The 23,826-nt window shown below is 45.4% G+C and overlaps 1 protein-coding gene across 2 annotated transcripts in view; it reads left to right on the plus strand.

The window, feature by feature from the left end:
- Nucleotides 1–23,826, plus strand: part of LOC106562277 (RNA-binding Raly-like protein) — an 80,661-nt gene that overhangs the window by 32,510 nt on the left and 24,325 nt on the right. For both annotated transcript variants that reach the window (XM_014127048.3, XM_045689179.2), the window contains exon 2: nucleotides 686–761. In XM_014127048.3, coding sequence (XP_013982523.2) covers nucleotides 686–761 — 76 coding nt within the window. The remainder of the gene's footprint in view (nucleotides 1–685; nucleotides 762–23,826) is intronic.

Below are 23,826 nucleotides of genomic sequence, written 5' to 3' on the forward strand. Positions count from 1 at the left end.
ATTTTCCTTGTTTTACCATCCTTGTGGGTACGTTTGGGGTTTTCCAGTACCCACAAGGATATTAATACAAGCCCACCACACACACAAAGATGCACACTCCCCCATCACATCTCTCTCGCTGCAGCCGGCTCAGTCACGCTTTAGTCCCCTCTCCCATCTGCCCATATTAGAATGGCCTCTCTTCTCTTCCCTCTTCTCTGAACCACCATCCCCTCTCACACGCCATGGAGGGAGAGCTGCTCTGGCATGTGCAATTATCAAGATGGCTCCTGTATAATTGAGCCGTGGGGATGGTGTGTGTGTGTGTGTATTTGTTTGTGTGTGTGTATTTGTTTGTGTGTATGTGTGTGTGCAAGTCGGAATGACCAGTGCCATGTGTCTCAACGCCAGTGAGCTAATGTTCTGTGACAAGAGTCTCTTGATGTACAGAAATGTTTGTTTCTGATGCTAAGTTGGCGCCAACAGAGACACAGTTAGTGTCAGTGTGTAGATAGACAGCATGGGTGCCAGTCTGTTTCTGCCAACCACTGTCCTTTTCATGCCACATGAAGACAACAACAGAGTAAAAACAGAAAAGATATGGTTGGTTAAAGCAGAAACAGCCTGGTATACGGAGTGCTGGAGCTAGTTATGCCATACTGTGCCATGCCTTTTCATACCTGACTGGTTGTGTTGTTCTTTACAGACATTAGCATGAGTGGAGAGCTGAAGTCTAGCCGTTCCAAGACCGGCAGCAAGAGACCCAGCAGCAATCCATACGGGTGAGTCTCATATCAGTTTATACACTTTCACATCACTTTAGACTGCCAACCTGCGTGTCACACACACACACTCTTCTCTCTGTTATGTGTGCCCTACAGCAGCACCCCTGTTGCCGTGGTAAATATCCCAGCTGGTGATTGGTTGTGGGTAAAGAAATAAGGTTGCTGCTGGGTGTGTTTGCCCCTGTTGAAAAATGGGGATAAACCAGAGAAACACACACACACACACACACACACACACACACACACACACACACACACACACACACACACACACACACACACACACACACACACACACACACACACACACACACACACCACACACACACACACACACACACACACACACATATTTGCCAATGCAATATCTGTTATCCTATATAATAATTTATACCATGGCATTGTTGACTACTCGTTTCTGATTGGCTTGAAGGACATTCTAGAGTGTGCATTATTTCCCTATAAGGCAGGCTATATTTGCAGGGTAGAATTAAATGGCTTTAGTTCATTCTTACATGTTCTATGTTTGAAAGCAAAAGTCGCTTTAAAAACATTGTTGGCATTGTTGATTTCGATTTTCCTAATAGCAAGCTAGGACTGATGGTTTTGTTGTAGCAGAATTTGGGATGAGCTGTTGAAACTTCTCAAGGAACATATTCTGTTTTGAACTGTGATGTTATGCATAGACTCCTGTTATGTCGACACCCTAAAACAAAGCCATTGTGCTCTGGAACTGTTGTTCTTAGAAAATAACTGTTGTGTAAACAGTATGATTGTATTATGACCTCCTATTAAGGGACATGTAGCCATTTATTATTTGAGTTGTTCCCTGTGAAATCAGACATAGATCTCCCATGCAGCTGCTTGATTGAAGATTTTTCTATTATACTATTAAATAGCTCTGCCTTAATCTTTGGATCAAATTTTCCACAACAGTTTAGTTAGCTAAACTAGCAAGTCTGTTTGTTTGGTTACCAAGACAACTACTGTAGCTATCTAGTAAACTTGCTACCTACTGCAGTGGAGATTGAACACATTTACAGCAGAAAATGTGTTAAATTATAGTCATGGAATAAAAGGGACAATCAACTCAGGGCTCTATGCGTTCTCTGGAAAATAATGCAACTCTGTGGAAGGTCAGTTCCACTCCGCTAACACGTTGTGGACCACACCTTCCACGTCATGCATTATTTTCCATAGAACGCCAAGCCCTGAGTTGATTATGTTCTATCTGGGCTGTCTTAGTCAATGTTTTAATCAATCTATTGATAAAGTGCATGCATGTGATTGGATCTGATTATGGTTAACTGTTAGCCATTGAATAGGCAGCCCTGCAGCTACACCAGAGTTATGGTAACTGTGCTGAGATTGCTGGAGGAATATATGTCATATCAGGACAGCAACACTATACATTCATGGTCAAATATATTGCCACCCTTTACAATGGAGTGAAATGGAGCAGAATGTTCTGTTTTCTCATTTTAAAACTGTGTGGTTACTATGGTGATGCCAGTATTCCCTGTCCATCCCAGGGAGCTCCAGGGATCACCCCAAGGATGGGAATCACCCTGGTGTATCGTATGTGGTTATAGCAGGAATGTTCCGCCCACACCCTGCCCTTCGGGTGCCTTTAATCTGCATCACACCTCCCTCTTTCTGCTCTCTACCACACCCTCTCTGTCTGACCAGCCCTGTCCCCTAACCCCTAACCCTAGATTCAAGTCCACATCCCAGTTCAACCCTAGCCTCAACCACAACTCTAACGTAACCGTAGCTTCATGTCCAACTCCCGGTGCAACCTTAACCCTCAACCAAAACCCTAACCCTAGCTTCATGTCCACATCCTGGTACAACCCTAACCATAGCCTCAATCACAACCCTAACCCTAGCTTCATGCCCACATCCTGGTACAACCCTAACCATAGCCTCAATCACAACCCTAACCCTAGCTTCATGTCCACATCCTGGTACAACCCTAACCATAGCCTCAATCACAACCCTAACCCTAGCTTCATGCCCACATCCTGGTACAACCCTAACCATAGCCTCAATCACAACCCTAACCCTAGCTTCATGTCCACATCCTGGTACAACCCTAACCATAGCCTCAATCACAACCCTAACCCTAGCTTCATGTCCACATCCTGGTACAACCCTAACCATAGCCTCAATCACAACCCTAACCCTAGCTTCATGTCCACATCCTGGTACAACCCTAACCATAGCCTCAATCACAACCCTAACCCTAGCTTCATGTCCACATCCTGGTACAACCCTAACCATAGCCTCAATCACAATCACAACCCTAGCTTCATGTCCACATCCTGGTACAACCCTAACCATAGCCTCAATCACAACCCTAACCCTAGCTTCATGTCCACATCCTGGTACAACCCTAACCATAGCCTCAATCACAACCCTAACCCTAGCTTCATGTCCACATCCTGGTACAACCCTAACCATAGCCTCAATCACAACCCTAACCCTAGCTTCATGTCCACATCCTGGTACAACCCTAACCATAGCCTCAATCACAACCCTAACCCTAGCTTCATGCCCACATCCTGGTACAACCCTAACCATAGCCTCAATCACAATCACAACCCTAGCTTCATGTCCACATCCTGGTACAACCCTAACCATAGCCTCAATCACAACCCTAACCCTAGCTTCATGTCCACATCCTGGTACAACCCTAACCATAGCCTCAATCACAATCACAACCCTAACCCTCAACCCGCTGTCCTGTCATACCAATGGAGCCCCTTTTCTTTCCAAGCCCACCCCCTCCCACACTACCCCAGTCCCCTCCCCCCTACACATGTCACCCTCACCTCTCTCCAACAGAGTGTTCTCCATTGATTTGGACAAGACATGTAACACACCTGGGATAACAGACATAGACATGGCTTTGAACACACCAAAGGCACACTTCAGTGATGGAATGTAGAAGAGAGTAAGATAGCAGAGAGACACCTGACATTCAGGCAGGCATCATTCCCACCATGACACAACTCATACATGTAGTCCAGTGTGACACTTCAAATAGAATGGACATCAAACACCTAGCAACACACCTGGTCACACACATCACGTCATATTATAGCCTCTCTCTCTCTCTTCTCTCTCTTGCTCTCCCTCGCTCTCTCTCGCTCTCTGTCATCTGTCTCACTGAAGACAGTGCTCTTGGATGACCCTGACAGTGGATGGGTTTTGTCATCGTTTGTTTCCTCCAGGATTGCAGGCGGTGACAGGGGCTGTGTGGCTCTGCGTGGCCCAGCTGTGGGATGAGAGATGGGGGCACAGTTTCACACTGTTTGAGGCAGAGATACAGCTGCCATTGCTCGTTCGCACCAGTGCACTGCTACAAATGCTCACTGTACTGTTTGTCCTGTACACAGAGACTCAGGTGCTATGAAAGGCCAACAGTCTCTCTCTCTACACACATACGATTGTGCACACACACACACACACACACACACACACACACACACACACACACACACACACACACACACACACACACACACACACACACACACACACACACACACACACACACACACACATGTACACACATTCCCATGGCACACAGAGCTGGAAGTTTGAGGCAGTGCAGGGAACATGTAAGCAGTAAATGATTGTATGAGCAAACAGCTCTTCTCTCTAATTGTGCTTTTATGGAATAGCAGATGTTTTAGTAAGTGAGTTTATAAAGGTTGAGGAATGTGGGGAGTCTAATAGGACATCTCTGTAGTTCAGAGCCCTGAATCACTAGGATGAAACAACTGCCCAGGGGAGTGAAGACTAACTACACTTCAAATGAGTCCTTGTTTTTTGCATAGAGCCACAAATGTTGCTTATTACCTCTCCCTACTGGAAATTCACAAAATGAACACTTTCCATTTGCCATTCTAACATGTTCCATGGCATGTAAAAGGACTTAACCTGTTTCCAATACAATTGTAACGTATTTAGGAACAAAAAATGCTCCAAACTATAGCTTTTCATGTGTTTGTGAAAGCGAATACATGTAGAATCAATTTGTATTACAATCACATTTGATATTGTGTAATTATTGTATATGCTATACGTTTTAACATGGACATTTACAGTAAGAATTCCCTGCCTTTTCATCTGAGCCCATAGGGAGTCACTGCAACTCTAAACCCTCAACACTCATCGGCACTGTTCTGTGGCCATGTAAGCATTCACTTGTAAATATGAAGGTCCAGCTTGGACCCTGGAATTACACCGACCATTACTGTCCACTCCATTTTCCCTCAGTGGAGAGAATGAGAGGAGGCAGGAGAGGAGGGTCTGAACACAGGGCAGTGTGCGCTAGGCATCTGGTCCTGTGTATTTTCACTCTGCTCTCCCTCTTTGCGTTCCATTCCTCTACTGTGGCATCATCTGTTTTCATTACTGGGGGGGGGCTGGCGATTGGATGGGGGGGTAATAATAGATCAGACCCATCTGTCACAGGCTCAGAAAGGGAAAGGGGGTCAGGGGGGTGGGCGCAAGGGGGGCATAGGGGCATGAACTATCTACAGCTGCTGGGGCCGATGGCCCACTAAAATACTACACCGCCCTATTAGACTGGCTGGTTAGGGCCCGAGCTCTCTGGGAGGGCAGGGAGTGGGCACGGGGTAGGAAGGTGCCATGGGGGATTAGCAAGTGTGTTATTTGGGATGAGGGTGGCCACCCTTGGCAAAAAAAGGGCAGTAGAGGGGGCAGAGGAGGGTAGGCGTGTGGTGGGTATAATATAATATAATATCTAGTGTGGTATTTGGGAGGTGAGGGTGGTCACTCCCGGGATGAGAGAGAATAAAACCTTTAGTGTAATGAGGTGTCACATAGCGCTGGGTCCTGTTACTGTTCAGCCCAGGCCGGGTGTCTAGGTTACAGTCTGATTAATAGAGTGGTGACAGGCTCTTATAGAGGCACCCAGGTGTGGAGGCTCCATCTCCCTGCAGGGACTCTGGCTGCATGGGCAACCCAGCCAAGGGCACACATACTGGGCGACAGCTCATGACATCAGCCCCCTTCCCTGGTGGTCCACAAGCCAGGGGTGTAAGGTTAGTCTCTGGGATTTGTTGTCTCACTTCTTCTCTCCCTGTGCTTGTCTAGATAAAGTATGGTCCTGACTGCTAACAGGGTCAGGTCAATAGGTAAATGAGGGCTCTCTGAGATCACATGGCCCAAACATTGCACACTACACTGCTCGGACACTCGTCTTCCTCCTCCTCTGTTCCATAGATGCAGCCTTCCTGCTGTACAGTGTTCCACATCCTTAGACTGAGGGTAAAGGTCAGTGCTGTCTACAGTAACAGTCCCAGTCAGTGTTGTGGGCTCCAGAGGTGGTGTGGAGATAAGGTCAGGATGTAGATAGAGATAAGATGTGGATATAGTTAGAGATAAGGTCAGGGTCTAGTTAGAGATAAGGTCAGGGTCTAGTTAGAGATAAGGTCAGGGTCTAGTTAGAGATAAGGTCAGGGTCTAGTTAGAGATAAGGTCAGGATCTAGTTAGAGATAAGGTCAGGGTCTAGTTAGAGATAAGGTCAGGGTCTAGTTAGAGATAAGGTCAGGGTCTAGTTAGAGATAAGGTCAGGGTCTAGTTAGAGATAAGGTCAGGGTTTAGTTAGAGATAAGGTCAGGGTCTAGTTAGAGATAAGGTCAGGGTCTAGTTAGAGATAAGGTCAGGGTCTAGTTAGAGATAAGGTCAGGGTTTAGTTAGAGATAAGGTCAGGGTCTAGTTAGAGATAAGGTCAGGGTCTAGTTAGAGATAAGGTCAGGGTCTAGTTAGAGATAAGGTCAGGGTCTAGTTAGAGATAAGGTCAGGATCTAGTTAGAGATAAGGTCAGGATCTAGTTAGAGATAAGGTCAGGATCTAGTTAGAGATAAGGTCAGGGTTTAGTTAGAGATAAGGTCAGGATCTAGTTAGAGATAAGGTCAGGGTCTAGTTAGAGATAAGGTCAGGGTCTAGTTAGAGATAAGGTCAGGGTCTAGTTAGAGATAAGGTCAGGGTCTAGTTAGAGATAAGGTCAGGATCTAGTTAGAGATAAGGTCAGGATCTAGTTAGAGATAAGGTCAGGATCTAGTTAGAGATAAGGTCAGGATCTAGTTAGAGATAAGGTCAGGGTCTAGTTAGAGATAAGGTCAGGGTCTAGTTAGAGATAAGGTCAGGATCTAGTTAGAGATAATTTCAGGGTCTAGTTAGAGATAAGGTCAGGGTCTAGTTAGAGATAAGGTCAGGCTCTAGTTAGAGATAATTTCAGGGTCTAGATAGAGATAGAGGAAGGAGGTTTCCATGTGGTAATAGTACTGGTCACTGGGCCAGAGAAGAGAGGCAGAGAGAGGGAATTAGAGGAACGGATGGGGTGATGGATGGTGGGGTGGTAGGATGCAGAGATGGATGGGATGTATTGGTGGAAAGGATGGAGGAGTGGATATGGGGTGAAGGGATGGAGGGATAAAGGGATGGAGATGGGTCTGCCCTGGGCCTGATGACTTGTGTGGAGATAAGTTCAGAATCCAGTGGGGGTGACAGGCTAGGAGGTTGGCTGACCATGGTCACTTGTCTGGGGAGAATGGAACTGGCTTATGCTATGTGTGTGTGTTTCCTTGTGCGTGTGCGGTTGTGTGTTTGTGAGGCCAGGGGGGTATCCATTCGTATTCTCTGTGGTCTGTTTGTGTGTAGATTACCAAGCCAGATGAGTTATCTGTGGTGGCCTGAGGCTTATCACTTCACAGGAGCTGGCCCTGAGCTAATGGAGTCATTCCTACCCCTACTGCTCCTCAGTCTGCCTGACACACACATACACACCCCGGAAGAGAGCGAGGGGGGAAGAGGAGGAGAGAGAGAGAGAGAGAGAGAGAGAGAGAGAGAGAGAGAGAGAGAGAGAGAGAGAGAGAGAGAGAGGAGAGAGAGAGAGAGAGAGAGAGAGAGAGAGAGAGAGAGAGAGAGAGAGAGGAGAGGAGAGAGAGAGAGAGAGAGAGAGAGAGAGAGAGAGAGAGAGAGAGAGAGAGAGAGAGAGAGAGAGAGAGAGAGAGAGAGAGAGAGAGAGAGAGAGAGAGAGCAGAGAGAGAGAGAGAGAGAGAGAGAGAGGAGAGAGAGAGAGAGAGAGAGAGAGAGAGAGAGAGAGAGAGAGCGAGAGAGAAGCAATGTAGAAAATGGGGAGAGTGATAGAGGATGAGAAAAAGATAGATCAGAAGGGAGGGAAAGAGGGATGAGGAGAAAGGGGGCAGTGTGACGGGAGGTAAAGAAAGCAAGTAAGGGAGAGGGAGAGAGAGCTGTGTGCCGTTTGCCCCCTGGCGTGAACAATCCATCTCAAATTGATCTCCCAGCTCGGCCCAGCAGGGCATTCCGAATCAATCTCAAATTGATCTCTGTGCCAGAGGTCTGGAAAACTAGCAGCGGAGCTTATCAGAAATATAGTGGTGCTGGGAGGATCTGACAGGGAAACTTATCACACTGCACAACGGGAAATGGGCTCTGAAGCCCCAGGGCGGCAAGGGGACCCAACCAGCTCCCTGCTACACACACACACTACACTGCATGCACACACACACACACACTTAAGTCAACGCGAGCGCACACACACATGATACACGTTGTTAAATGTTTCTCCATACATACAGATGTATATCTTGGCCCCAAATACAAACACAAACACACACACACAGTACACTACACACTATAACCCAAAAACACACACACCCAGGCGAAACAGACACAGAATCTCTCTCGCGCACACTCCCTTTCCAACTACACAAACAAACAGGCACATACACGACCCTGTCATCTGTACACAACCCTGTCATCTGTACACAACAAAAGACTACTTCCTGAAAAGTTAGCAGGAGCGCTACATATGGATTTATGATGAGTCAGACAGGTGTGATTTGAGAACCTGCGGGCCTTAGTGTTGCTCTGAGAGAGGCCCGGGGTGGCTCTCTCTCTCTCTCTCTCTCTCTCTCTCTCCTCTCTCTCTCTCTCTCTCTCTCTCCTCTCTCTCTCTCTCTCTCTCTCTCTCTCTCTCTCTCTCTCTCTCTCTCTCCTCTCTCATAAATAAACACTGACTTTCAGAACATCCCTGAAGACTGAGGAAACATGGCCAGGTGCTTCTATTGTAGTCTAACATGAAATATCAAGGGAAGGCATTGCACATAAAAGCCTGAACATAAATACATTCCTACATCTCTCTCATTCATCGTTATGTCAAGGACAAGGAAAGGAGAGAAAAGACACAGTCTAACCTTCCTGGGTTATAACAGCTTCAGGAGACTACTTCAGCTCCTGTTGGAACACTGTGGCTTCAGCACCAGAGGAGGCTGCTGGGAGGAGCTGGAGCTTGTTTTGTCTTTGTTGTCCGATGTGCTTAGGTCACCAGAGTGGAGCTGACATGCTTTTAAGAGTGCTTGATCAGAAATGATAACACACTAAAAATAATGTCCAGTTCAATCCAGTGAGGGAGAGAGTGATGGAGGAATTGAGTAAAAGGGCAATAGAGGGAGGGAGAGAGTGAGACAGAGGGAGTTTGAGTGTGTCAGCATTTGAGCGGCCTGTCCTGTAAAAGCTCCCAGTCAGCACTGTGGGGTAATGGGGGTGAATGTATGTGTGTGTGTTGTTGTGTGGTGCCAGTGACCCCATCAGAGATGCGTGTACCCAGGACTACAGTACTGACACCAGGGAAAAATCTAACCCTACAGGCAGGCACACACACTCACACACACTCGCATGCTCACACGCTCACACACACACGTCTGGTAATTGTGTGTGCATCTGGTAATTAATGCTGCAGGAAAATTAGGTTTGACCCCAGGTGATCTTTGGCCACCACAAAGGACACACACACACACACACACACACACACACACACACACACACACACACACACACACACACACACACACACACACACACACACACACCACACACACACACACACACACACACACACACACATCCTGTCTTCTCAAAGCCCCCCCCTGCTCCCCTGCTTCACACTCATGTATTCCCACTTACAGACCTGAGGTGCCTACCAATGAACACATAGATGTCCTTCAGACAACACACACACACACACTATGCACACTATCTGTGTACCACTTGTACCCCCGCAAAAACCCAAACACACACACTCATACACTCATATTTCTTCACAGTACATTTCCATATACAAAGGAAGAGCTGCAGTAGGGGTGGGCCATATCTGTGCTTTTAGTTCTGCTGCATTAGCCCTGAGACACTGTGCAGCTCTCTGTTAATGGCTGTTATTTGTTATCTGGCTCTGATAGCAGCAGGCCTCCTTGCTACTCTCTGTATTCTACAGCAGCTCTGTCTTTAAACCCACCCACCCCCTTCTCTCTGTCGCTTTTTAGTCAGACTTCTCAGTGAAGGTGTGTTAGGACGTTATGGCATTCAGTGGGTTTCTCTTAGCTCTAGGACAGGTGTGTGTGCGTGTGCGTGTGCGTGTGCGTGTTCTGTGCTGTGAGAAAGTGTACGTGTATATGAGACAGACAGACAGACAGACAGACAGACAGACAGACAGACAGACAGACAGACAGACAGACAGACAGACAGACAGACAGACAGACAGACAGACAGACAGACAGACAGACAGACAGACAGACAGACAGACAGACAGACAGACAGACAAGATAGGTAGAGAGAGAGAGAGAGACATGCAGCTTAAGCCCCACCCTCTTCAACATATATATCAACGAATTGGTGAGGGCACTCGAACAGTCTGCAGCACCCAGCCTCACCCTACTAGAATCTGAAGTCAAATGTCTACTGTTTGCTGATGATCTGGTGCTTCTGTCACCAACCAAGGAGGGCCTACAGCAGCACCTAGATCTTCTGCACAGATTCTGTCAGACCTGGGCCCTGACAGTAAATCTCAGTAAGATAAAAATAATGGTGTTCCAAAAAAGGTTTAGTTCCCAGGACCACATACAAATTCCATCTAGACATCGTTGCCCTGGAGCACACAAACATCAGCGCCACAGGTAACTTCCACAAAGCTGTGAACAATCTGAGAGACAAGGCAAGAAGGGCCTTCTATGCCATCAAAAGGAACATAAAATTCGACATACCAATTAGGATCTGGCAAAAAATACTTGAATCAGTTATAGAATCCAGTGCCCTTTATGGTTGTGAGATCTGTGGTCCGCTCACCAGAATTCTGGAAAAATATCCTCCATGTACAGCGTAAAACACCAAATAATGCATGCAGAGCAGAATTAGGCCGATACCCGCTAATTATCAAAATCCAGAAAAGAGACGTTCAATTCTTGACACATTGGAAAGAATTTACAAAAAAACAGAGCAAACTAGAATGCTATTAGGCCCTAAACAGAGAGTATACAGTGGCAGGAAACCTGACCACTGTAACTGACCCAAAATTAAGGAAACCTTTGACTATGTACAGACTCAGTGAGCATAGCCTTGCTACTGAGAAAGGCCGCCGTAGGCAGACCTGGCTCTCAACAGAAGACAGGCTATGTGCATACTGCCCACAAAATGAGGTGGAATCTGAGCTGCACTTCCTAACCTCCTGACAAATGACCATATTAGAGACACATATTTCCCTCATATTACATAGACCCACAAAGAAATAGAAAACAAATCCAATTTTGATAAACTCCCATATCTACTGGGTGAAATACCACAGTGTGCCATCATAGCAGCAAGATGTGTGACCTGTTGCTACAAGAAAAGAGCAACCAGTGACGAACAAACACCATTGTAAATACAGCCTATATTTATCTTTATTTATTTTCCTTTTTGTACTTTAACTATTTGCACATCATTCCAACACTGTATATAGACATAATATGACATTTGACATAAGTGTAATGTTTACTATACATTTTTTTATTGTTTATTATCTATTTCACTTGCTTAGGCAGTGTAAACATATGTTTCCCATGCCAATAAAGCCCCTGAAATATGAGAAGAGAGAGAGAGAGAGAGAGAGAGAGAGAGAGAGAGAGAGAGAGAGAGATCTCTCTTGACCCAGGTGGAAGTCTCCTCTTGTGAGGATCTCAGACTGCAGTGTGGGGTCGACTCAGCAAATGTCACAGCTGTCAATCACAGCTAAACCCCTGACAGCTCTCCTGAGGTTGCTCTGATTGACAGCTTATTATTTGCCCTAGATGTTTTTTTTCTCCCCTTTTTCTCCTCTAGTGTTAAGCTGATGCTTTACTGTCCTTCTTAAAGGGTCAGGAACTGAAGGAGCCGGGGCTGGTTTCTGTCTTAAAGAGGATGTGTAGAGGGGTTCACAGATGGGGTCTCACCCTCAATAGTTCAGTCAAGTTAGGAAGATTTTTTTAACTTTTCAATTAGTGCTTTCATATTTTTTCATATCACTGTGACAGATTTGGACATGGTCATAGACTAGGGTTGCTAGATCATTTGAGAACAATTTAGAGGGACATGAAAAAGCTAAACTCTCCATTGTCTGGGTATGCTATATTAAAAGGGCTAGTTGGAATAATTACAGACGCCAGTTTCTGACAACCTTTTAATTGACATTTTAAGGTATCTCTAACAGAGAACATCCTGATCTCCCTGAACAGTATCCTCTCTCTCTCTCACACACACACACACACACACACACACACACACACACACACACACACACACACACACACACACACACACACACACACACACACACACACACACACACACACCCTCCACTGTCGCCCCCACTGTCACTCGTCACCTTACTACTGTCTAATGCTCCTAATTAACACTAACCATCCTAATGAATGCTTTTCATCTTTGAAATGTCCAATTACTGTTCTGTCCCTTGTTCCTGGGCTCAGACAGACCGTAAAGGGACAAAGCTCTGACGGACTGGAGAGGAGGCTCACACACACACTCATAATCTTCGCTGAAAATTATGAGGGTCATGCGTCACCATGGTTACAGCGGGGTCATACTATACCTGATTGTTAAAAGTCAGTTGAATGTATGATGGTTTTGGACTGAGAAAGTGGTGGTTTGGAGAGAGAGGTGGGGGGCGGGGGGGGGGGGGGGGGGGGGGTCTCTCGGGAGCAAAGGCTTTTAGGATGCCATCTGAGGTACATTGTTTAGGACAGACAAGCAGTCAGAGATGTTGTAGACTGTGCTCCTCTTCCAGACATAGGGGGTGTTTTAGTGAGATGACTCTGGTGCTTTATCATTGTCAAATACAGTAATCATTCCACTTTCTCTCTCAGTGGAAGAGGGTACCGAAGCTCTGAGTGGCCAAAAAGCTCTCTTTCTTGAGGTAAGACGACAATAATGACACCATAACGGGCCCTTCATTCTCTCTCTAGATTTAACTAACCCTCTTCTGTTGCAATGAGCAAAACATATTGGATTCTTTGCCAAAGTTAGATGAAAGTTAGCTCAAAGTTAGCCTGAGGACGTTGTGGGTTCTGTCTGCAGATGTCCAGATGGTCTCTAGCCATGCAGTCCCATCCCACACCAAACGGCCCTCCGCCTCCAGAAAGATGAATCTAGTCTGTGAAAAACGAAAAGAGGAATGTCTCTGATACAAACACACATGTGTCACGTCCTGACCCTAGTAAGATGTCATTTTCTATAGTAGAGTAGGGCAGGGCGTGACAGGGGGTGTTTTGGGTTGTTCTATGTTTTCTATTTCTATGTTTAAGTTCTAGTTTGTCTATTTCTACGTTGGGATTGTTTTGGGGTTGATCTCTAATTGGAGGCAGCTGATCCTCATTGCCTCTGATTAGAGATCATATTTAAATAGGGGTTTTTCTCTTCCTGTTTGTGGGTTATTATCTTTTAAGTAGTGTGTTTTCCTCTCTGCGTCACGGTTAACCCGGTACAGCCAGTGCCTGCTGTGAGCACTCAGCCCTTAGTGTGTCTCCCCAGTCCGGTGAGACCGATTCCTGCTCCTCGCACTATTCCTCCAGTGCGCAACCACAACCCGGTACAGCCAGTGCCTGCTGTGAGCATTCGGCACTTAGTGCGTCTCCCCAGTCCGGTGAGACCGATTCCTGCTCCTCGCACGCTCCCTCCAGTGTGCCTTCATAGCCCAGTATGTCCTGTGCCTGCTCCCCACACTCGCCCTGAGGTGTGTGTTACTAGTCTGGCGCCTCCTATGCCAGCTCCACGCATCAGGCCTCCAGGGCGCCTGCCCAGTCCGGGATGTCCTGTTCCTATCCCCGCACTCGACCTGAGGTGCGTGTTACCAGTCTGGCACCACCTATGCCAGTCCCACGCATTGGACCTCCAGTGCGCATCCCTAGGCCGGAGCCTCCAGCGACGCTCCTCAGCACGGAGCCTCCGGCGACGCTCCTCAGCACGGAGCCTCCGGCGACGCTCCTCAGCCCGGAGCCTCCGGCGACGCTCCTCAGCCCGGAGCCTCCGGCGACGCTCCCCAGTCAGGAGCCTCCAGAGGCGGTCTGCAGCCCGGAGTCTTCAGCGACGGTTGGCGGTTCGAAGCCTCCGGCGATGATCCATGGTCTGGTTCCTCTGGACATACAGAAGCGGGGGGATCAGCGGGCGATGGGGGTACTACGCCCGGAACCAGAGCCGCCGCCATAGACATTAGTCACCCACCCTACCCTCCCTTTGTGTTATGTGGTTGTTTTGTTGTTGTTTTTTTTGCATTCGGAGTCTGCACCTTTGGGAGGGATACTGTCACGTCCTGACCCTAGTAAGATGTCATTTTCTATAGTAGAGTAGGGCAGGGCGTGACAGGGGGTGTTTTGGGTTCTATGTTTTCTATTTCTATGTTTAAGTTCTACTTTGTCTATTTCTATGTTGGGATTGTTTGGGGTTGATCTCTAATTGGAGGCAGCTGATCCTCATTGCCTCTGATTAGAGATCATATTTAAATAGGGGTTTTTCTCTTCCTGTTTGTGGGTTATCTTTTGAATAGTGTGTTTTCCTCTCTGCGTCACGGTTTGTTGTTTTTGTATATTCAAGTATTTAAGTGTATTGCATTCAGTTTCACGTTTAATAAATATGTGGAACTACGAACACGCTGCATTTTGGTCCGCTCCTTCGAACAGCCGTGACAACATGCCTTAAGATGTACTTCCTTTGTTGCGAGTGTTTAGAGTAAAGCACCCTCTTGTTTGCAGCCTCCTGTCGTCCTCTCCTGTTTCACAAAGAGATTAGTTCAACCTATCATTTAATCTGATTACCTGCAGGTGTTTCCACCAAGAAAAGGCAGGATGGTATGCATATATCCCCCCACTCTCTCTTCCTCTCTCTCCCCCTCTGTCTCTCTCTCTCTCTCTGCCAGGAGCCTGAGTGAGTAATTATAATAATACCGTTTGGTTGGTAATCACAGTAAACACCTGTAACCTGGGCTGATTTGAAAGGCAGATTAATGCTAATCTGTTGTTTAAACATGCCAGAGCTGTTGTTGCCCAGCATTCATTCTCTCTCTCTCTAAAATATACTGTCATACACTGGACCACAGTACCGCTTTGATACACACACTATGGAGGGAGTCATTTGGACCACTTGTTCCCTCTTCTTCTCTCCTTTTTGACTTAATTGTTTCTTCTCTTATCTCCTCCTCTCTCTTCCTTATCTCCTGTTTTCTTTTTCTATTCCCCCCATTCTCTTAATATTTTACCTCTGTAAAAATCATTTGTTACATTGATATCTTTCAAATCATATATTATTCTAATACAATTGCTCAGAAAATGATGTTGTCTAACAAGTAATATGTTTTTTTTCCTCAAAAAGATATGGGTCAAAATTATTGGCACCCCTGTTTCCAATACCTCACCTTGCTGGGATAACAATACTGTTGTATGAGATTGGAGAACACATTGGGAGGGATCTTAGACCCCCATTCCTCCATACAGAATCTTTCCAGATCCTTGATATCCTTTGTCTGCACGTATGGACTACCAATTCAAACCACAGGTTTTCAATGGGGTTCAAATCCGGAGGCTGAGATGGCCATTGCAAAATGTTGATTTTACTTGGTAAAGTTCATGATGCCGTTGACCTTACCAAGGGCCCCAGGACCAGTGGATGCAAAATAGTCCCATAACATCAAAGATCCACCACCATATTTTACAGTAGGTACTGGTGTGCATGGCCAAAGAGATTTATTTTTATGTCGTCTGACCATAGCACCGGTTCCAAGTGCCAATCCCGTTTAGCAAACACCAGGCATTTACATTTGTTTGATTGTATGAAAATAGAGCTCTTTAGCCACGCACACCAGTGGTGGGTTTTACGTGGAATAAGGATGCATAAGCAGTAACAGTCCTGCTCCCTCACAACACAGTAGAGCACAGCAGTGAGAGGGGAGTGACTGGTGAGACAGTAGCAGGTGAATGTCAGAGGAGCAGGGGGCAGGGGCTCTCACTGTGGGAAAAGGATAGGGCCCCCCACTGTTAACCATCAATACTCAGACAGAGAGAGAGGACAATCTGACTCTCTGGACAAACACACACCCACACCACACTGGATGGTCATTCTCAGTTGGTTTGTCATCTCATTCTCAGGAAACAGCAATAACCCCCCCAGTGTGTGTGTGTGCGCGTGTGTGTGTACGTGCGTGCGTGTGCGCGTATGCGTGCACGCGTTGGTGTGTCGTGTCCGTGCTTGCATAACGGCATTCTATGTTCAAGACCCAAACCCTACAGACAACCTCCTATCCTAAACTCTTTCCTTTGTTCCTCTGTGTCTGTCTTTCTGTCCCAGTCTCCTGTGTTCTGTCTTTCTGTCCCAGTCTCTTGTGTTCCAGTACACAGCTGAGTCTGCCCTATCTGTGCTGCTCCAGGCCCAGCGTTTACTCTAGCTCCAATGCCTTATCAATGCAGCACACTCCCATTCCTCTCTATCAACATCTTTAACTTCTATTTTAGTTGTGCTCTTCTAGTCAAACTGTGAAGGGGCATCAGTCAGGCCTACTCAGTACAGAGGAGCAGACACAGGTTGAGGTTTTATTTCATTCACTCAGTTTGGCTCTAGCTAATGTAGTAGCTAATGATGAATACTGCATTTATCCTGACTTAATACATCACTTGCCTCTTGTGGTGCACTCCCTTACTCTCTCAGGGACAAATCGTCTCTTCAGATCCATATCCGTGTCTCAGACTTTTGCATCAATCATGCACTGATGTAACAGGGAGATTTACACTATGTACTAAAAGATGCTGCTGTGATCGTCCAGAGCCTATGTTCAGCAGCCAGACCACCCTGTGTCCCTCTGCTGCTGACCAGTGGGTCGGTCAGTAATGGATGTTGAGCACTAGATTACATGGCTCCCAAGTGGCGCAGCGGTCAAAGGCACTGCATCTCAGTGCTAGAGGCGTCATTACAGACCCTGGTTTGATTCCAGGCTGTATCACAACCGGCCATGATTGGGAGTCCCATAGGGCGGGGCACAATTGGCCCAGCATCGTCCGGGTTAGGGTTTGGCTGGGGTAGGCCGTCATTGTAAATAAGTATTTGTTCTTAACTGACTTGTCTAGTTAAATAAAGGGTAAATAAATAAAAATAAAAACATTGTGGTGTGTTATTGATGTCTCTCTCAGGACCTAACGTCTTGAATTGTAGACGTGCTGTGTCTCTGACTGTTCTTCTCAATATGGTGGGAAAATGTGTGTCTGGAGGGGGGAGGGATGAGAGAGAGTAAAGGAGAGAAGACCAGAGAAGATGAGAACGGGAGAGAGAGAGTGATTGAATGAGGGAGAGAGTAGATTAGCCTTGTCCGGAGGGTCTCCCCAGAGTGTGTGCTGTATTAGGAGAACAGGCTGGTCTGAAATCCCTTGCCTCACTGCCCTCCTCCTCCTCCACCCACACCTCTCTTCATCTATGTCTGGGTCATACTGACCTGTAGCTACCAGTATTTCATTTTCAGTCTTTCTTTCTTTCTTTCTTTCTTTCTTTCTTTCTTTCTTTCTTCTTCTTTCTTCATAATGTGGCCTGCTGTGATGTTTAGTTCACATAATGTACCAGCCTTTCTCCAGCAGCATGTTTAGTTCCATCTCCTTTTACCCATTTCATCCTTCATTCAATTTCATCCTTCATTCTATTTCATCCTTCATTGAAATAAATATCTAATTATTTCCTAAAGAGGGGATATTTATGTTCACTTTGAGCAGGGACATCTCTTGGGTCGTGTCCACAATCCATACTTCTAAATAGTAGGGTGATTTGGTGTTTGAAAATATTATGTTTTATACTATGTCACATTTCGATTGAGTATGCTTTAAACACCGGGATGCCATACTCCTTTCAGGTTTGTATCTAGAATGAAATGCCTGCATGTTATTTAGGAAGAGAATCGTCTTTTCAGACCCACGTGTGTTTGACAACAGCTGATGATCAGGTAAGGGGAGTGGCTGTACCAAAATGAACATATGGCGATAAAACAATGTAATTGTACATTAGATTACACATTCTCAGTATAGATGAAGCTAGTATGTTGATATTTGTTGCTTACTACATACGTTTTTACTAAACAGTACATTCTAAACACTATTTAGTACGATTAGTACAGTTTTAGTAAGTACAGTCGTGGCCAAAAGTTTTGAGAATGACACAAATATGAATTATCACAAAGTCTGCTGCCTCAGTGTCTTTAGATATTTTTGTCAGATGTTACAATGGAATACTGAAGTATAATTACAAGCATTTCATAAGTGTCAAAGGCTTTTATTGACAATTACATGAAGTTGACACAAAGAGTCAATATTTGCAGTGTTGACCCTTCTTTTTCAAGACCTCTGCAATCCGCCCTGACATGCTGTCAATTAACTTCTGGGCCACATCCTGACTGATGGCAGCCCATTCTTGCATAATCAATGCTTGGAGTTTGTCAGAATTTGTGGGGTTTTATTTGTCCACCCGCCTCTTGAGGATTGACCACAAGTTCTCAATGGGATTAAGGTCTGGGGAGTTTCCTGGCCATGGACCCAAAATATCGATGTTTTGTTCCCCGAGCAACTTAGTTATCACTTTTGCCTTATGGCAAGGTGCTCCGTCATGCTGGAAAAGGCATTGTTCGTCACCAAACTGTTCCTGGATGGTTGGGAGAAGTTGCTCTCGGAGGATGTGTTGGTACCATTCTTTATTCATGGCTGTGTTCTTAGGCAAAATTGTGAGTGAGCCCACTCCCTTGGCTGAGAAGCAACGCCACACATGAATGGTCTCAGGATGCTTTACTGTTGGCATGACACAGGACTGATGGTAGCGCTCACCTTGTCTTCTCCGGACAAGCTTTTTTCCGGATGCCCCAAACAATCGGAAAGGGGATTCATCAGAGAAAATGACTTCACCCCAGTCCTCAGCAGTCCAATCCCTGTACCTTTTGCAGAATATCAGTCTGTCCCTGATGTTTTTCCTGGAGAGAAGTGGCTTCTTTGCTGCCCTTCTTGATACCAGGCCATCCTCCAAAAGTCTTCGCCTCACTGTGTGTGCAGATGCACTCACACCTGCCTGCTGCCATTCCTGAGCAAGCTCTGTACTGGTGGTGCCCTGATCCCGCAGCTGAATCAACTTTAGGAGACGGCCCTGGCGATGCTGGACTTTCTTGGACGCTCTGAAGCCTTCTTCACAACAATTGAACCACTCTCCTTGAAGTTTTTGATGATCCGATAAATGGTTGATTTAGATGCAATCTTACTGGCAGCAATATCCTTGCCTGTGAAGCCCTTTTTGTGCAAAGGAATGATGACGGCACGTGTTTCCTTGCAGGTAAGCATGGTTGACAGAGGATGTGACGGGATTGTGTAGAGGTAGGTGAAGGAGTCAAGGGCAGGAGAGCAGAGATGTCCGCGATGCGTATTTAATAGGCAAGTCCCACAAACATTCAGGTCAGGTACAATACCAAAACAAAACGCTCTTGACAACAGAGAAAACCAGTTACTCATGGAAGGAGGGAAACAAAAAACAACGCTCCTAAACTTATACACACTATGTATAATACGTGAGAACCAATAAGGCACAACCTTAGCGAACAACATCACAATAACAATCCTGCACAAACCTAGGCATGCAAACAGGGGTAATTATACAAACAGAAATTAAGGCAAATGAAAACAGGTGTGAAAGAACCACAGACAAAACAAACAGAAAAGGTAAAAGGGATCGGTGATGACTATTAGGCTGTCAACGCCGATCGCCGAGCGCCGCCCGAACAGGGAGAGGAACCACCTTCGGTTGAAGTCGTGACAGAGGAAGAACAATGATTCCAAGCACCACCCTCCTTTTGAAGCTTCCAGTCTGTTATTCAAACTCCGAGTGATCTCCAGCCTTGTCCTCGTCAACACTCACACGTGTTAACGAGAGAATCACTGGCATAATGTCAGCTGGTCCTTTTGTGGCAGGGCAGAAATGCAGTGGAAATGTTTTTGGGGGATTCAGTTCATTTGCATGGCAAAGAGGGACTTTGCAATTAATTGCAATTCATCTGATCACTCTTCATGACATTCTGGAGTATATGCAAATTGCCATCATACAAACTGAGGCAGCAGACTTTGTGAAAATGTATATTTGTGTCATTCTCAAAACTTTTGGCCACGACTGTAGTAGACAAGACAGATTTTGGACACGGCCTTAGTTGCTCATTCACATCTAAAACCTGAAGTCACCATATGTCACTCTGCAACTCAGACACAGTCAGACAGAAGCATTGAGGTTAGTGTATTATTTAAGAGGGAATTCTTTATCCCTTAGCATGCACAGTGCCCACTGATGTTCATCTTTCTGTCTATGTTAGAGAAATACTCAGTGAGAGAGACTCTGTGAGAGAGACTCCGTGAGAGAGACTCCATGAGAGATGATGACTATATGAGATACAGAGCCTCTCTGGGAGGTTTTTCTCTCTTTCCATTATCAGTCCATTTCCCTTGTGGTTTGATGTATGGTGTTGGACGAGATGATGGAGATGGATAGAGGCTGAGGATATGACTGATAGAGAGAGAGCCAGGGGCAGATATACCATCTGATAGAAGGCAGGAGAAATTGTAAGCTGCACTGGCAGCGCATGGATTCCTCTATGCTTTTTCTCTGAAAATGGCAAAATAAGAGAGATATAGAGATAGAACGATGAAAACAGAGATTGGAGGAAAGCCGAGAGAAAGGGGCATATGAGGTGGGGTGGGGGAGAAAGTGGTAGAGTTTATAGAAAAACATTGAGTTGTAAAGAGGGAGAAAAATGGAGAGCATGACAAAAAAAGGAGAGAATTACACAGAAAGCCCAGACTGAAAACACCTTGCCTTGTAAAGCTCTGCAGCTGAATGCTTAGTTTAGTTGCAGCATGGTACTGGTAATAGTAGTGCTGGGCAGGGTGCACAGCTAGCACCACACAGAGCACTACCAGCCTGGGCCGGTCTCTTACCCAGGGCTCACAGTGGGTGATCAAGGGCTTACGAGGGACCATTCTTGGGCACATGGTGCAAAGTTGGAAAGGCCACAGCAACAAAACAATAACTTATTCCTCTGGCTCTGGCTGATGATGCGGAAATGCCCTCCCCTCCAGGTTTGCTGTATCTCTGCAGCTGTCTGTCTCTGTGTGTATCTGTCTATCTGCCTGGAGTCTCTGACTAGGATCAACAGATTATCAGATGAGTCAGTGTGAAATAGTTTGACTCTATTCAATGTTCTGCTAATCCAACTAGAGTCCATTAGGCCTGTCCCACAGATAGATACACTGCAGGGACCATACTGAGGGAGAGGACAGGAGCAGAGGAGAGGGGGATGGAATGAAAGGGGGACAGGAGAGGGAAAAGTAGGGAGAAAATAGGGAAGGGGAGGATTGAGAGGAGATCATAGAGAAGGGATAAGAGAGGGGAGATTCGTGGAGGGGGGCAGTGTTGGAGAGAGAATGGTAGGGAGAAACAAACAGAGTGGAGAGCTCTTATCTCTGAGCCCAACTCCGTATAGCTCTCACTGTGCTAAATGTGGCTTTTATCATACACAGAAAATGTGTGGGTGTTAAAAAATCTTGGTTTTAAAAAAGTGGTCAAAAGTGTTATATATGAGGGTGTTGATTCTAATGGGATTAACACCAGTGGGATTGAAATTGACACCACCTGCAGTGAATAAATTAAGTGTTATTTGAATCACAGTGGAATCAACACCACGTGGTGATGTTGTTATTTGAATGTGTTTACTTCATTTCCATTAACTCTCTCAGAGTGAAAAAGACATTGGAAGGGCCTCGTTATCTTAATTCCCAGCATGCTTTGTTGCAGATAGATTAAAAAAAATATTTTGTCTTAACATCAATGTTTCTGCATGCAGATTGATTGATTAGTTGATCTTATACTACACAAACATAAACAAAATACATTTTTCGAAACTTTTCCAATCTGTAAGTGGTTGGACTTATTTCACCCTGTCACGATCGTCTAAAGGAGTGGACCAAAGCGCAGCGTGGTAAGTGTTTATCGTTGTATTTATTTTACCTCAGAACACTACAAACAAAAAAGAATAAACAATGAAAACGACCGTCACGTCTTGTAGGTTTAACAAGCTGTACAAAAATAAGATCCCACAACTACAGGTGGGGAAAGGCTGCCTATGTATGATTCCTAATCAGAGACAACGATAGGCCTCTGATTAGGAACCATACTCGGCTCAAAACAAAGAAATAGACACCATAGAATGCCCACCCCACACCCTGACCTAACCACATACAGAAACAAACCGTCTGTCATGACGTTGGCCTCTTTGGGTACAGGAAGGACAGTTGACCCCCTCCCCTTTGTACCATCCCCCAACCTACCTTCCCAACCACCCAGGCCCTGTGTGAAAGGGTTGTAAAAACTCTAAGAGGAGTCTCTGGCCACATGGTTCATAGAGAGACACAGGAAATTCTTCCAACTCACAGAATTGGGGAGACAAGTGACATTTGTGTTCTGGAGAAGGTATGGAAGATTGGTGAAGAATCCAGCTACGAACTGGTCCGCTTGGTACAATTTTGTGATACTCAGAAGAGACAATATAGCCATATTACCATAAAAATGTTTATATAATAGCCTCAGCTTGAGACTTGCATCATAATGGTTGTATAGAATGTATTAATAAGGATAAAGCTTTTGTAATACATTGAGATGCTATGTACTGATGTTAATGTGATAGAATTGTATTTCTGTACCAAGTTTAACTCAGTCATCAGCCCGCCCCCCAGGGACACAGACAGGACCAGGCGTCATTTGACAAGCCTGTTCTATGGTCACTATAAAACACACCCTGATTTACATTTCTTTAGACCAGGCCTCCACTCCATGGCCAATAGGTTTTACCATCCAATTCCTCTACTGAAAGTGAACTACACCACGTGGTTAACTTTTAGACTATCGAGACCGACAGAATAAGAACAAGTCTTTGATATTAATTATTAGTCTGCAGCTAAGTAAATTATATCATCGAACGCGAAGACCAATGAAACATCCATTCTATAACGACATTAATGAATGTCGCTTTGAAAGATCCATTCTAACCGAGAGAGAGAGAGAGAGAGAGAGAGAGAGAGAGAGAGAACTCTCCATCAGAACGACACTCGAACAAGGATCCCGACGACACTGAACGTAAATATATATTGATTGCAATTGTTCCCGAATGAGTGAGCGTTCAATTGTCAATTGTAATATTAATGAACTCTGTAGGTGTGCATCCTCAGCTGACCGTTTATGACCCATTGTCTAACAGACCAGCCATGCCTGTTAGCCATTAGGGCACATTACTATACCAATCCTTTGTGACGATAATTACTGTTTGTATGTTTTCTGTTAATTACTTAGTGTAGTAAATCAATGATTTTAAGACAATTGATGTATGGATATTTTAGTAAAGACTGGGTTCGTGCAGATACAACAATTTACGACGTTTGGAATGAGACTGGACTCGAGGTAAAATACACCATTTAAACCAGAAGATAATCAGCCTATACTATAATAGAATATAATATTATAATACAGGAAAGTTATATTAGGAAAATTATAGCTTTGTAATCTGAATATTCTCCTTGGTGCCCCGATCTCCTAGTTAATTACAATTAAACGATTAATCAGTTTAATCGCGTGATAATAATTACAGGGAGTTAATTG

The sequence above is a fragment of the Salmo salar genome, chromosome 11 (genome assembly GCF_965601325.2).
Source record: "Salmo salar chromosome 11, fSalSal1, whole genome shotgun sequence".
In the NCBI taxonomy this organism is placed as follows: Eukaryota; Metazoa; Chordata; class Actinopteri; order Salmoniformes; family Salmonidae; genus Salmo; species Salmo salar.